The 15,619-nt window shown below is 35.0% G+C and overlaps 1 protein-coding gene across 1 annotated transcript in view; it reads right to left on the bottom strand.

The window, feature by feature from the left end:
- Positions 1–3,780: 3,780 nt before the first annotated feature.
- LOC144969543 (uncharacterized) overlaps positions 3,781–15,619 on the bottom strand; it is a 12,288-nt gene continuing 449 nt past the window's right edge. Inside the window, exons 2-5 of the mRNA XM_078908682.1 lie at positions 13,215–13,327; positions 9,734–9,824; positions 8,602–8,805; positions 3,781–6,395 (exon numbers count right to left, since the gene is read on the bottom strand). Coding sequence (XP_078764808.1) covers positions 5,441–6,395; positions 8,602–8,805; positions 9,734–9,824; positions 13,215–13,327 — 1,363 coding nt within the window. The 3' untranslated portion in view covers positions 3,781–5,440. The remainder of the gene's footprint in view (positions 6,396–8,601; positions 8,806–9,733; positions 9,825–13,214; positions 13,328–15,619) is intronic.

Here is a 15,619-nt window from a genome sequence, read left to right as displayed (position 1 = left end):
TTCCAACATGCTTTCCGTCTTTGTCTCGGAATGAGATTACTTGGTTTTGTCCTAGCTCTGGCCGGAGTCCTGGCTGGGAGGGAAACAGTCAAATGCATAGTTAATGTTTTGGGAGATGATATTTTTTTCCTTGTAAATCATCTCTCTGTTATGTATTACATATGATTATTATTATTTTGAATGTATAATGTAAGCATTTGAGTGTATTCCTCTTTGTTGGATTTTGTGCTTGTGTCCGGATGAGACTTATAGGTGATCTCAAACTAAGTACATTGGTGGTATGCTCTTGGTATCTACATCTGATCCCTATTTGTTCCCAATTCCCCTGTGTCTTACTTTCTCTTGAGTGCTTTATTGTAATTCTAGAACTTTTTACTATCCCATTTTCTTCCTTTTTACTGGCGCTGATATAACCTAAATGTGTTGCAAGCGCCGTAAAACCCTTAAAAACAAACAATTCCAAAGTCTTTCTTTATCCATATTTTTTTTTATTAGTAATTTTTATTTTTTAATCTCATATCGATTTGAGCAATTAAACTGAAATAGCTCATGATAGTGAAATACGACCTTTATGTTCTTGGTATAAATGATAAAGTGAGGTATAGGTTTCCCCTCAGTTAATGTTTTAAAGAGAGTAAAACAAAAATGATTGAATGTGTATAGTTCACATCATATACTTAATGCTCAAGGAGCAAATTTACCTAAATGGTAAAGATTGGGAGTGAATGGTAAGCTTCACTTATGGAACAGATAATTTGATGTGGAAATTTTCGTTTTGTCTGGCTTGAGAGCTCTAGACATATAATTATGGACTTGAGGAACTTTTTCTTTCTCTTTCATCCACTATATCTATTATTTTCTCCGTATTACTTTTGTCTTCGCTCAAGAATAGTTTTGCCCTGGATCTGGTCAGGATCCTTCATTGTGAAGTAAAAAGTCAAATCATTTTTCTTTTCTTTAAATTGGAGATGAAATACAATGGAACATGCCATGGCAGACAGCCTTTGTGTGTGACCTTTGTTTTCTTCCCCCGTTATGTTACTGCAGATGGCAGATATTCTAACGCAGCTGCAACAACTTTTTCTAGGGACAAAGGGAACGGTGAATTGATATAAGGTGGTCTTTTGGTAATTCTGATTTGACTAGTACTAGTAAGTCAAACCCACACGTGCTTGTCCCTACAAGACCCTGGAGCGTTGCAGTAGTTGCTCAAATCTAAAAAACAAACCAAAAATAATAAATTCATACCGGACTCATTTTTGCAATAATTTGATGCGATCAATATACAGTATCTAAAATCGAATGATTGCAGCTGCCACACAAACATGCCATTGGTTCTATGACTATATGCGATAAAAAAAGGCAAATAAGTTATGCGTTATTGTGTTGCCAAAGTGATTTTGTTAGTTATGGGACAACAAAAGATTTTATCACCAATATGAAATTGTCAATAATTATTTGGCAGCAAAATACTTATCAATAATCTTGCCAATAATAAGGCAACAATCGATGAATTGCAATCGGGTAGAAATGACATCATTTATAATTTGTTTTGGTTAGAAACATTCGTTCTTAAGAACATTTATAATTTGTTTTGGTTAGAAACATTCGTTCTTAAGGACTCACTGTCTTTATAAAATTAAGCAGAGGGCTTCATAATAAGGCAAAGATTGTCACATTTTCCTGTTTATTATAATGGGTTACTTAAACACATATTATATAGATGTCTTTTCATTCTAATTCCGTGGGTTTTCTTAATCAAAAGTTCTTTCTGTTATCTTATAATACCATTACGATAATTCACAGAAGACCTGCCAAAATGCCCTGCAGTTTTAAGCAATCTTCTAAAATCCTTTACAAGTGGGCCTTGTCATGCTTTATAACGCAGTGCTATAAAAGAGAGACGAAAAAATGCTGGCTGGGTGGGGTACCTGACCTCCCATAGTTGGCAGGGAGGCCCTTACTGTGTCTTCTATCCCCGTGTATCTGTTTTCCGACATGCTGTCTTTCTTTGTCTCGGGAGGAAAACAGTCAAATGTAGTTAGTTTTGGGAGATGATATTTTTTGTCTTTTTGGGCGAAAACCCGATTTTAATATTGCATAATAGCGATAATATGAGGCATCCCTATAATCTTTCGTTACAAAATGTAGAAGTTCGGGAATTCCCCCCCCCCGCACGCAGCCTAGTTCACTGCAAATAGATTTTGACGCGTAATGATGATATCTTGATATAAATAATAATGTGAAATTGAATGTAAGCTTCAATTTAATAACAAAAACAGATCAAATGAACGTTTCGGGTTTCCCCTTTATCAACAAAACAGCATGAATGAAACACCACAGATGAATGAGATAATGTGGTAGTGGCGGAGTTCAGATGAATGGTTTATTCAATTTCACATTATTATTTATTTCTTTGAGCTTCGAGCAGCAACATTTACATAATGATATCTTGAGCACAATAGCAATTCTAAAGGTCGAATAGTTGAATTTTAGAATCAATCATGCCGAGAAAGATTTTAAATAAGATAGATGATAAGAGATGGCATTGTTGAGGTCATTGGAGGGGTATAAGATAGATGATAAGAGATGGCATGGTTGAGGTCATTGGAGGGGTATAAGATAGATGATAAGAGATGGCATGGTTGGGGTCATTGGAGGGGTATAAGAGATGGCATGGATGAGGTCATTGAGGTATAAATAGATGATAAGAGATGGCATGGTTGAGGTCATTGGAGGGGTATAAGATAGATGATAAGAGATGGCATGGTTGAGGTCATTGGAGGGGTATAAGATAGATGATAAGAGATGGCATGGTTGAGGTCATTGGAGGGGTATAAGATAGATGATAAAGAATGGCATGGGTGAGATCATTGGAGGGGTATAAGATAGATGATAAGAGATGGCATGGTTGAGGTCATTGGAGGGGTATAAGATAGATGATAAGAGATGGCATGGTTGAGGTCATTGGAGGGGTATAAGATAGATGATAAGAGATGGCATGGATGAGGTCATTGGAGGGGTATAAGATAGATGATAAGAGATGGCATGGTTGAGGTCATTGGAGGGGTATAAGATAGATGATAAGAAATGGCATGGGTGAGATCATTGGAGGGGTATAAGATAGATGATAAGAAATGGCATGGTTGAGGTCATTGGAGGGGTATATCTGACATGGCGGTTTTTTTGCAAAAATAAATCCCAAATTTTGCAAGCTAAAAACAGCAAAATTTGCAAAAATTTTGCAAAAAGTTGCGATTAATTTTCCTAAAAACCCAATATTCGTTCATGAAAGAGAAAGGTATTTGTTTGTTTTTAAGGGTTTCACGGCGCTTGCAACAAATATAAGGTCATATCAGCGCCAGTAAAAAGGAAGAAAATGGGATCTAGTAAAAAGTTCTAGAATTACAATTAAAGTACCCAAGAAAAAGGAAGAACACGCTATCAGTGTACTTATTTTGAGATTATCTTACTGACACAAGCACAGATCCCCCAGTGATGATAATGAAAATTTGTCAAAAAGGAGAAAAATCTACCGGCCCGTCAGTCAAACCCAAATCTAATGCAAATATAACATAGCTATTCATAGTTATTTAACTCTTTAGTTGCCACGGTCGCCGCACGGCAACCAAAAAAAAAGGTCGCTGAGTTGCCACGGTCGCTCTACGGCGACGAGTCAATACCGCTATTATCGAGGCGAATAATTAATTCTGCGAGCAGTAATTATACTGCTGAACTGCCATACATCTCACTGACGGCTATTGACAGCATTTTCTCGTGCATTCATGATTTAAATTCGATTTTTACATTTTTTTATCGTAATTTTCCGTTGCCAAGGCTTTGTTTGTATTCCACCAGGGAATCAGATGAAGAGATTGATGTGTATAGACATGATAGTGACTCAGGAGATAAATTTTTATCAGAATTGGAGATTACGGACATTGAATCTAGTTCGAGGAGTGACGAGGGAGGGTCAGACAGTGATTTTAGTGATGTTCCAGGGGGTCGTGGGGACAATTTACAGGATGTAAACAGAAGGGGGCGTGGCACAAATGCTCGAGGTGATGGTAACCAATGGATATGGAATGTATTGACACATAAGAGACTCATAATCCAGCTGAATGGCTCATTGAGGTTGAAAACAATTCTGGAGTAAGGAATGTTGGGTGTAATGAAGAAAATATTATGCCTGTGAAGTATTTTCAGCTTTTTTCCTCCGATGTTTTGGGAGAGGAAATATGTTACTTATTTTTTCTCCCTCCAACCCCCCACACAAAGAAGAAAAAAACCCCACAGTAAATGAAGAGATATCAATATGATATTTTCTGTACTTTTTGTTCAATCATTACTCAATAACATACAACAATAAAAAAAACATTTTTATTCATATATGGTGGAGATACAGGCCCATAAACACAGAAATACATGAAAAATGAATATTAATTAGATATCCAAGATGGCCGCCAAGGTCATGTGACCCAATTTGCATATCACATTACGTCAAACTGTACCCACATCTATTCTTATATACCTATGAAAATATGAAGTATGTGTGATGATTACTTTTTTTTTTAGTGATTTATTTTCTGAAAGCACTCAATTTTCGTCCATTTTGACCAAAAGGCTTGGCAACTGGGATTTCTTTTACTGCCAGGATGCTTGGCAACTAAAGAGTTAATATATTATTAGTCCTAAAGCACTTCTGATCATTCGACACATCCTGACCTTTTGCAAATATAATTTAATGATTTGTCATTTCCAATTAAACATTTTAGAGGCCTATAATGTCGGCCACTATATCAAGTGATTATGATAAACTTTTGGCCAAAAGACCAGGAGGTATTTGTTTTTACATAACAAACCAGGTTAGTGTCTTAGAGAGAGAGAGAGAGAGAGAGAGAGAGAGAGAGAGAGAGAGAGAGAGAGAGAGAGAGAGAGAGAGAGAGAGAGAGAGAGAGAGAGAGAGAGAGAGAGAGAGAGAGAGAATTGATTAATTTATTTTTAAAAAAATTGTTTTATAATTAGACACAAGTTGTATTGAATACCATTAACAAATTCAGAACAATCAAACAAAAACAAAACAAAAAAAGCAAAAAGGAAGAAAAGAACAAAGACAGGCTTATAAAACTTATAACATCGCCCAATGTACTATCATGCTACAGCTAAAAGGTACATAAATATTTACACCCATTTGCTCCATTCCCTTCCCTTTCGATCATCTTCTCATCCATGGCCGCCATGTGTCTTGTGTTACTTTTGACATTTGGCGCCAGTGTGTCTAGACTAACGTCATAAATAAAGGAGTGTCACCAAAATTCATGCAACTGAGCAGAGCTCTGTTTACATCTCTTGTCATGTTGATGATGATGTGGTTAGTCTGATGATGAAGATGATAGTGAAGATTTAATAACAATCATTATAAAAATATGCTTCATTGCATTCACAACACCCATTCAACTTTCCAATTCAGCGACTTGACACTACCCGATTTCAAACCCGGCACGTACTCTGAAGGTCGTTTGTCATCGTAATCCAGCAGAAAAAAATCGCTTTCATAAATCTTCTGTAATCTTATCATATGCTTATCCGGGATGAGACTGAACGCTTCCTCGAAAGCCACTTGTTTTTGTCTTTTAAGTTTCTCTTTGTCCTTCGAATTTTCGACAGCAGCGAAGGACGCGGCTCGAAAAGACTCCAAAGATATTCCCTCCATCTCTTTAGCGGTAAAAGGAAACCTTATGCTAGCATCGATGAATCCTCTGATCTGAAGCTTTCGCCACAGCAATCTGCCAACTTCAAAGTCTGTGATACAACGCGAGGCCTCTTTCCTCCATATTGTTAGTGGGTCTTTTGTCGAATCTTTGACCGCGTCTTCGGTGAAATATTTCTTGAAGTTTTTGTCATGGATGAAAGAACCGGAAACATTCAGCTTCGTCGACAGAAAGTCAACATCCGTCGTTACCGTTTCAAGTTTCCCTATAACGTCATAATTGACGTCACAAAATAGACATTGAAAATCCATTGGCATGATGTGTGGGTCTCTTTTATACAGTCCTTTTAAGATTAATTTGACAAAATCTGGGAAGGAGACAAAACTTCCACACGGGTGGTCAGTAATGGACATATCTTTGAAATATTTCACAGCTGTTAATCCCCACATTTTCCAAAACACAATATTAGGTGCGAAGAGCTTGTCGATGTACGCCGAGAATATTCTAGAAAACGGATGCCTTGTGAACACAACTTTTGTAGATTGTGATAGAAAGTTATATCTTTGCTCTCCTTTTTTTAACTCGGAAAATTGCCATAGTTTGAATCTGTTTGCGCCCGAAATTGGAAGATTGAGAGGAGAAAGGTTTGGTTCCCTTTGCGCACGTTGCACCGTGATGAAATATCTGTAAAATAAAAGTTGCTAACATTTTATTCAACCTGTATTGAAGGATATTTATCGTGTGAACTGTGTGCTTCACCGTTATAATCAACTATTATGTTGGGATGAACCAATATATATATATATATATATATATATATAATATATATATATATATATATATATATATATATATATATATATATATATATATATAAATGTGTATTTTGATATTCTAAATCGATGTAACAAACTTATTTGTAGGTCTGATAACCCAAATTGATTTGGACCGACGTACAAATAATTTGCAGGTCTAATAATTTAAATTGATATGGGTTTATTGTTGTTATTCGAGATACACTCAGGCAAAAGCAAAATACAGTGGTTATATTTATTTATTTTTGTTTTTTGTTGTTTTAATTTTTAATGAAAAAAAAAACAAACCCAACAGTATTACCCCCGCCCCCCCCCTCCCCCCTCACCTCCTGTCATCAACCTTTAACCACGAACCGATGAGCCATAGCCAACTTTAGTACTTGCCTATCACATGAAGCAATCAGCTCCACAGCTGTAACTGTAACCATCATTCACAAATTTGACACAGGCGAAAAAAAATAAAATAAAAATAGCATAATGTCGCCAGTTGTTGAGATGCTATTCCTTCATCAGTCTGTCAAAGTATTGTGTGTGAGAAAGTATATTATTCACTAACTGTGGGACAAACCCATTTGTCTGTTTAGCATGTACTAAACGTAGCTATGGGAATATTTAATGTTTGCCAGGCCGCTGGAAATAAGTTGTCTTAGTGACGGAAATGACTAAATGCATATTGTGATTGGTTAATTAATTATGCTTAATAACGCACGGAACTGTCATTTGCGTTCAATTATCAGACTGCTAATAGGTGCACGCAGATTCATATAAATTAATTTACATTTCACAATGAATAGGTATTGGTGTACATTAGATTGGCTGTCTCAATTATACGGTCACATAACTGAATTCAGGCGATGAATCACTACTACTACTACTACTACTACTACTACTACTACTACTACTACTACGACTACGACTACTACTACTACTACTACTACTACTACTACTACTACTACTACTACTACTACTACTACTACTACTACTACTACTACTACTACTACTACTACTACTACTACTACTACTACTACTACTTCTCTACTACTACTACTACTACTACTACTACTACTACTACTACTACTACTACTACTACAACTCACTACTACTACTACTACTACTACTCCTATACTACTACTACTACACTACTACTACTACTACTACTACTACTACTACTACTAACTACTACTACTACTACTACTACATACTACTACTACTACTACTACTACTACTACTTCACTACTACTACTACTACTCTACTACTCTTCCACTACTACTACTACTACTACTACTACTACTACTACTACTACTACTACTACTCTACTACTACTACTACTACTACTAACTACTACTACTATCTACTACTACTACTACTACTACTACTACTACTACTACTACTACTACTACTACTACTCTACTCTACTACTACTACTAACCTACTACTACACTACTACTACTACTACTACTACTACTACTACTACTACTACTACTACTACATACTACTACTACTACTACTACTACTACTACTACTACTACTACTACTACTACTACTACTACTACTACTACTACTACTACTACAGCTAATAATAATGATCATGATGGTGATGGTAGTAGTAGTAATAATAATAATAATAATAATAATAATAATAATAATAATAATAATAATAATAATAATAATAAACAATAATGATAATAATAATAATAATAATAATAATAATAATAATAATAATAATAATAATAATAATAATAATAATAATAATAATAATAAATAATAATATGATGATGATGATGATGATGATGATGATGATGATGATGATGATGATGATGATGATGAATATAATAATAATAATGATAATAATAATAATAATGATGATGATGATGATGATGATGATGATGATGATGATGATGATGATGATGATATTGATGATAATGATGATAGTTGTAATACTAATCTAATAAATAATAATAATAATAATAATAATAATAATAATAATAATAATAATAATAATAATAATAATAATAATAATAATAATAATAATAATAATGAGGATGAGGAGGAGGAGAAAGTGGTGGTACCATACCTTGTGAAAAAAGTAGATCCTGCCTTCGGCAAGGGACAGTAGAATGTGTTGGGTTCAAACGAGATGAAGGGAGAGAATGGAAAAGGTAATGTTGAATAATTAGGCTCTCCGCCATATCCCATCTGTTTACATCGACGTTTGAGCTGTTGATGGCGGAAGTACACTGGGGGTTGCGTGACCTCGACGTCATTTCCGGCTATGTATCTAAATATGATGGTAAAAATGGAGGTAGAATGTAAATAATTTTTTAAAATGTTCTTGACAATCATGATTTAGTGTTTCAAGATTAAAGATTTTAAGAGTTTATTTTAGGCATTTTCTCGTCTGTAAATATAATACTTCTCTAAAATGAATTGCAATAAAAACAACAGCAACAGAAACAACAATAACAACGACAATAATAATAATAATGATAATAATAATAATAATATGAATAATAATAATGATATTAATAATAATAATAATAATAATAATAATAATAATAATAATAAAAATTAAATTAATAGTAATAATAATAATAATAATAATAATAATAATAATAATAATAATAATAATAATAATAATAATAATAATAATAATAATAATAATATGATAATAATAATGATAATAATAGTATAGTAGTAGTAGTAGTAGTAGTAGTAGTAGTAGTAGTAGTAGTAGTAGTAGTAGTAGTAGTAGTAGTAGTAGTAGTAGTAGTAGTAGTAGTAGTAGTAGTAGTAGTAGTAGTAGTAGTAGTAGTAATAGTTTTAGTAGTAGTAGTAGTAGCAGCAGCAGCAGCAGCAGCAGCAGTAGTAGTAGTAGTAGTAGTAGTAGTAGTAGTAGTAGTAGTAGTAGTAGTAGTAGTAGTAGTAGTATTAATGATACTAATAAAAATGATGATGCTGATAAGTAATAATAATAAAGCGCGCATTTAATTAAAGTGCAATAGTAACAATAATTAAGAGTGGTAGTGGTGGTGGTTGTAGTAGTAGTTACGGTAGTATTAGTATTAGCAGTAATAGTAGTTGTAGTTGTTGTAGTAATAATATCAGTTGTTGGAGTAGTAGTTGCAGTAGTATTAATATTAGCAGTAATAATAGAAGTAGTTGTAGTAGTAATAGTAGCATCCGCAGCAGCAGTAGTAGTATTTTACCCCAAACTGTCTCCTGGATCTCCCTCTAACAAGGCATTGTTATCTTTCAATTGGCCAATTAGTCCTATCTGTTTTCCAGACGAGATAAGATCTGAAGAGAAGTATATGAATGGAAAAAAAAACCACGATGGGATGATTGAAGATAAAGATCAGATTATCAACAACTTTTATGATTAATTATAAAAATATATCATATATGAAAACCAAAAGCACCAACACGACGTGTAAATTTTATCAGATCTTATAACCGAACACAATTATGGGTTGATGTAACATTGTTGTAATGGACACAACTTTGCGTTGCTTTGAGAGTATTTCCATTACAACAATAGGCCTATAGCAAACTGGGTTACCAGACCTGCATATGATTACCTTACATTAAAGGAACAAATTAGGAAGCAAGCACTGGTGTAAGATAAGAATATGAAAAGGTATTTAATATATATATATATATATATATATATATATATATATATATATATATATATATATATAATCATGTCAGTGCTTTGTCTGCCACTGTTTCATACACACTTTTTGAGATTATCAATAATAAAGGCTATTGTTCCTGTGAATCTTAAAACTTAGATACAGTGTTTAAAGAATATGACGGGCAGCTATTTATAATGAATGATGAATGAATGAATGATCTTGGCTACGCAGGCTCAAGGACGCTTGTTGTGAATTGTGCGGTTGTCAGCATGCCCTCTGCTTGTTGGATTCCTTTTGTTATATTTTCCCATGTATTTTCTTGTGGCACCGTTTTAAGGGCAAGCAGACCATGTTCCCTATAATTTAGTTTCGATGGAATTGTTTTTTGTTGTTGTTGTTGTTGTAGCTTTAAAGATACAAATTCTTCTGATTGGAGCAGACGATAGTATGTCTGCAGGTCAGCATTTAGTGTTGGTGGTACAGATGTTGGTGGTCAGAGTAGGCTCAAATATATCATCAGTAAAAACTCTTTCAAACGGATGCCCACAAGGGTGTGTAAGCTCACCTCTACTTTACATCCTCTATACAAACGATTGTGTGGCTAGCTTTGATAACTGCCAACTCATCAAGTATGCTGATGACACCGCAATACTCGGCCTGCTCAATGATTCCGTCTCCGAATTTAAATACACTGAGCAAGTTAGTAAATTCAGCAAATGGTGTGCCGATAACTGTCTAGAGCTCAATGTAACAAAAACAAAGGAACAACTGTTTGATCACAGAAAAATAGGAAAAAGAGCAAGACAAATAACAAAAATTAACAATCAGGCGGTTGAAACTGTTGAAACGTTTAAATACCTTGGTGTAATTATAGATAACAGTCTAAGATTTGAATCGCACACCAACAATGTCATCAAAAAATGTAACCAGCGCTTGTATATACTCAGAAAATTAAGGTCTTTCAATGTGAACAGAAAGACCATGATACAAATCTACAAGTCATTAATATTGAGTATCGTTTCGTTTGGCATCACAACGTGGTATGGAAGCTGTGGAACAAAAGAAAAATCCAAACTACATAGAACCCTCAGAGAGGCTTCAAAAATAATTAACACAGACCTTAGAAGCCTTGACACAACTTATATTAATGCAGTTGAGAAGAAATCTTTTAACATTATCAACGAAAAGAGGCATCCGCTGAACGAAAAATTCCAACTTCTGCGCTCCGGAAGACGGTATCTAGAAGCAAAATGTCGGACAAATCGACATAAGACAACCTTCATTCCAACCGCCATAAAATTAATTAACAAATCTTCTGTGGAAAAATGAGACAACCAATGAAAATAACGAGAAGCAGTGTCGTGAATCATCATCATCGACATTGCCGCCGTCGTTATCATCATCATCATCATCATCATCATCATCATCATCATCATCATCATCATCATCATCATCATCATCATCATCATTATCGTAGTCATCATCATCATCATCATCATCATCATCATCATCATCATCATCATCATCATCATCATCATCATCATCACAATTATTGCCATCTTCTTCTTAATATAAGACACTATATTTATAATATGGTTATCTGCTGTCCCAGCAAATATATCGTATCGTTCTATCTGTCTGTGTGTGTGTCTGTGTGTATGTATATATGTATGTATGTATGTATGTATGTATGTATGTATGTATGTATGTATGTATGTATGTATGTATGTATGAATGTAGGCATGCATATACGATGATATGCTGGTTTGTATGTATGTCTGCATGTATGTATGTATGTATGTATGTATGTATATGTGTTTGTATGTACGCTCATTTCTTTTGTATACATGTGTAGAAACAATGTGCAAGCGTGTATGTTCGTGTATGGCTGTGTCTGTTAAATGTGTTGATGTTCATACCATGAACCAAACTGAGCATTGTTTACCTCACATGAATTGCCTTTAATTTGGACAATAAAGATTATTATTATTATTATTATTATTATTCCTCCGCGATAGTTCTTCCCGGCATTGAAGTATACCTTCGTTGCTGTCTGGGCCGGTCTTGGTTTTGGTCTCTTCGGAGAATGTGGTCAAGAAGTTTCCACCTTTGTTGTTTTATTCTATCACTGGCAGGGCGTACTCTGCAACGATCGTAGAGATCTTGGTTACTTATCTTGTCTGGTCGTATCACACCTATGACTCGACGGAGTTGTTTTCTGTGTAGGGCGTCTAGACTGTATAAATTCTTTTTTTTTTGTTAATCTACAATTGTAGAGCAGAATTGATTGGTAGTACAAAGGCTTCGTAGAGGTGTATTCTTTTGCTTTCGCCAATGATGTCCTGCCTATACCAGATAGTTAATAGGTCGCGAAAGGCGTTTTGTGCTAGCAGTTTCCTTCTTTTAATGTCTTCTTCCTCATTGATCAATTTCCCGAGCTTCCTGACATTTTCCCAATCATCTTTGGTCCGTTCAACTACTGTTATTTCCGTTTTGGTTTCGTTGACTTTTGAGGTTCCACTGACTTAGCGTGTTAGATAAGACAGGTACTGTAAATAGTTGCGTGCTTCTTGTTATGAGTTGCATATGAGATCCACAGCGTCTGCGTAAATAAGTTCACGGGTGAGTCTTTGGTTTGGAGGTAATTCTGATCTTAGTTCTTTGAGTTTTGCTTCTAGATACACATTGAATAAGATATGACAAGACCGTTCCCTCGTGGCGTTCCAACTTTGACACTAAAATCCACCGAGACGATCCATATTTTGACGTCATTTTTAGGTTTGTGGACCGCCTGGTGAGTTGTTAGCATTGCTCAAGGAAACAAGTGATCCCACTGGTTGAACTGTTGAATATAATTCCCCATTTGCTTTCTTTCGTGGCCAATCTTTTTACGTCATTTGTGGGTCAGTATCAGGCCATGAGTTTACGAAGGCCACAGATCTATACCAGTTTTCTTAGCTTGTGAAGCTAAGCGCTCTATCAATTAAGTTATAATGATCTCTTATTATCTTAATATTTTTTTTTTGGTTTAAACCCACGGTGGCTTTACCCGGCTCGTGTAGCATCACTATTCGCCACGAGCACATAAACAGACACAAGGCAGTCATGAATATGAAGGGAAACAGCTCTCTCCTTTTTCTCTTTGTCGGAATCATGATAAGCCTGTTCAGAGAAGAGAAAGAAAAATGACATTAAAAAAAAAGAAAAGAAAAAAAAACGTTACAATTACAACAAAACAAATACCCCCCCCCATAAAAAAAACAAAAACAACAACAAACAAACAAACAAAAACAACAAGAACAAAAAGCACCCCAAAAAATCAAATAAAAATAAAAACAAAATAAAGTCAAAAACGAAATCAAATTAAATAAAGATATATATATATATATATATATATATATATATATATAATATATATATATATATATATATATATATATATATATATATATATATATATATAAGAAGACAATTAAAAAAACCCTCGGCGAACATAGGAACATGAAATGCGCCGCTTTGTAGGTCAACATTTCAAATCCCATTGTGGGCGGTGGAAAGCTGGGTCCTTGAAAAAAAGGAGTTTTGCATTTCTAACTTGTGGAAATAATAAAATATGGGCAACGAAGCGCTTATTCGCAGCAGTACTGCGAATATTGGTGCCACTGTGGAACCACTATTCGCAGCAGTAGAAGCGCTCTCCCGTCACTGAAAATTTCTGAAAATTAGTTTTTGTCCCCTCACTGAACACAATATTTTCTGTTCAAAATGGAGTGTTGTCAAATGGCTTGAGGTTGAATAAGTTTGTTAGTTTGACAAGGAAAGAAAAGGAGGGGTGATTGAAACAGTTTCTGTGACTGAGAATTGAGATTTTCCTTCAAGTATGAAACTTGACAAGATCGTGTTTTGTTTTGTTTTTGTTACCCCAATCCAATCCATGAAAATTTCCCCGTCCCCACCTCTCCGACTTGATCATTCGTTGTGAGTGTTGTGGACTGGCTATAATACTCTTCAACAGTCGTAACGTCACTTCCTTCCTAATGACGCATGGTGACTTAGTAACACTGGCTCTGAACAATGGCGGACGCCCGTATGAAATATTTCCCCGGCGAGCATAAAAGCGAATCCAGAGGAAAACCCCCCATAAATTTGATCATGTTTTGACTTTTACACATTCTGATCACAAGGCATATGAAAAGTTCTAGCCAGCATGAAGAATAAAAAGTAATGATTTTCTTTGTTTAGAACCAAGCTGCTCGCCGTTGCTGGGCGACGTGACATCAGACTAGTGAATCAAATTACGAGTAAAGTCATTTTAACCGTGGAATCTATAAAGGCGCATGGGGGTGAGGTGCAACGTACCTTATCATCGAAGCCAATACTTCTAGAATCGACACAAGTTGCAAGAGCACTGTACTTTGGAGTGCTGCAACAGACACTGTTCATCACGTACCACAACATAATATATCCACCAGATGACTTTCCTGACTATATAATACCAGTTTTATATATTTCTGATGAATGCTCTTTTCCTCCATCGATGTAGGTAAAAAAATAATTGAGCTTTTATATAGAGCCATATCCATTAAACGTGCTCAAAGCGCTTTACAAGGGGTCCCTGGCCAACAGCAACAGCAATGTAGGACGGGACATGACGCCTGTTAGGCGATATTACAATTTTTTAATGGACATAGACAACGCTGTTAACGGCCAGGTACTCATTTTATACATGTGTAAGTGACAGAATATAAGTAAAGAGTCTTTTCCAAGAACTCAACTATCCGCCGAGCGAGGATCGAACCCAGGACCTTCCGATCCGAAAGCGAGTGTCATACCACTAGACCATAATATATCCGCAGGTAGGAGAGCCCAAGCATCCTGAAAATGAAATGGACGACATCACTACCCCACCCAAGACGATTCAAAGAGACAGAAGCTAGGAAAGCTGAGATTCTGAAATCGTATCATCTGAAAAATATAACACAAATATTATTTCTGCAACATATTATCTGTCATCTGCATTTTTTGCGGCCGCAAATATCATGGCGATCCGCAAATTTTGGCAAATTTCCCAAAATTGGCAAATCGTGGCAAATTTTGGGAAAATTGGAAATCGCGTGGCAAATTTTGGGGGAAAAAAGAAGCGAAAACAAAATGAAAAAAAAAGTGCGAAACTGCAGCTTTGCGTGTGTGTGTGTGTGATTGTCTGAAAGTTTGGGCGCATAAATCGCTTTACATTGTGTAAATTAATAAATGTAGCCTCCTTAAATGTAATAAATTGTCTTTATATATATATATATATATATATATATATATATATATATATATATATATATATATATATATATATTTATATATATATTTCTGTATCGCATGTTAATTTTTACTGAAACGCTTAGTTTTCCTCGGCAAATTTTGGTCTTTTTGGCAAATTTCTTGGCAAATTTTGGGTTTTTT

The sequence above is a fragment of the Berghia stephanieae genome, chromosome 3, assembly GCF_034508935.2.
Source record: "Berghia stephanieae isolate SIO BIC M18660-M18661 chromosome 3, UCSD_Bste_1.3, whole genome shotgun sequence".
Taxonomy (NCBI): Eukaryota; Metazoa; Mollusca; class Gastropoda; order Nudibranchia; family Aeolidiidae; genus Berghia; species Berghia stephanieae.
This window is presented reverse-complemented; position numbering and strand designations above follow the sequence as displayed.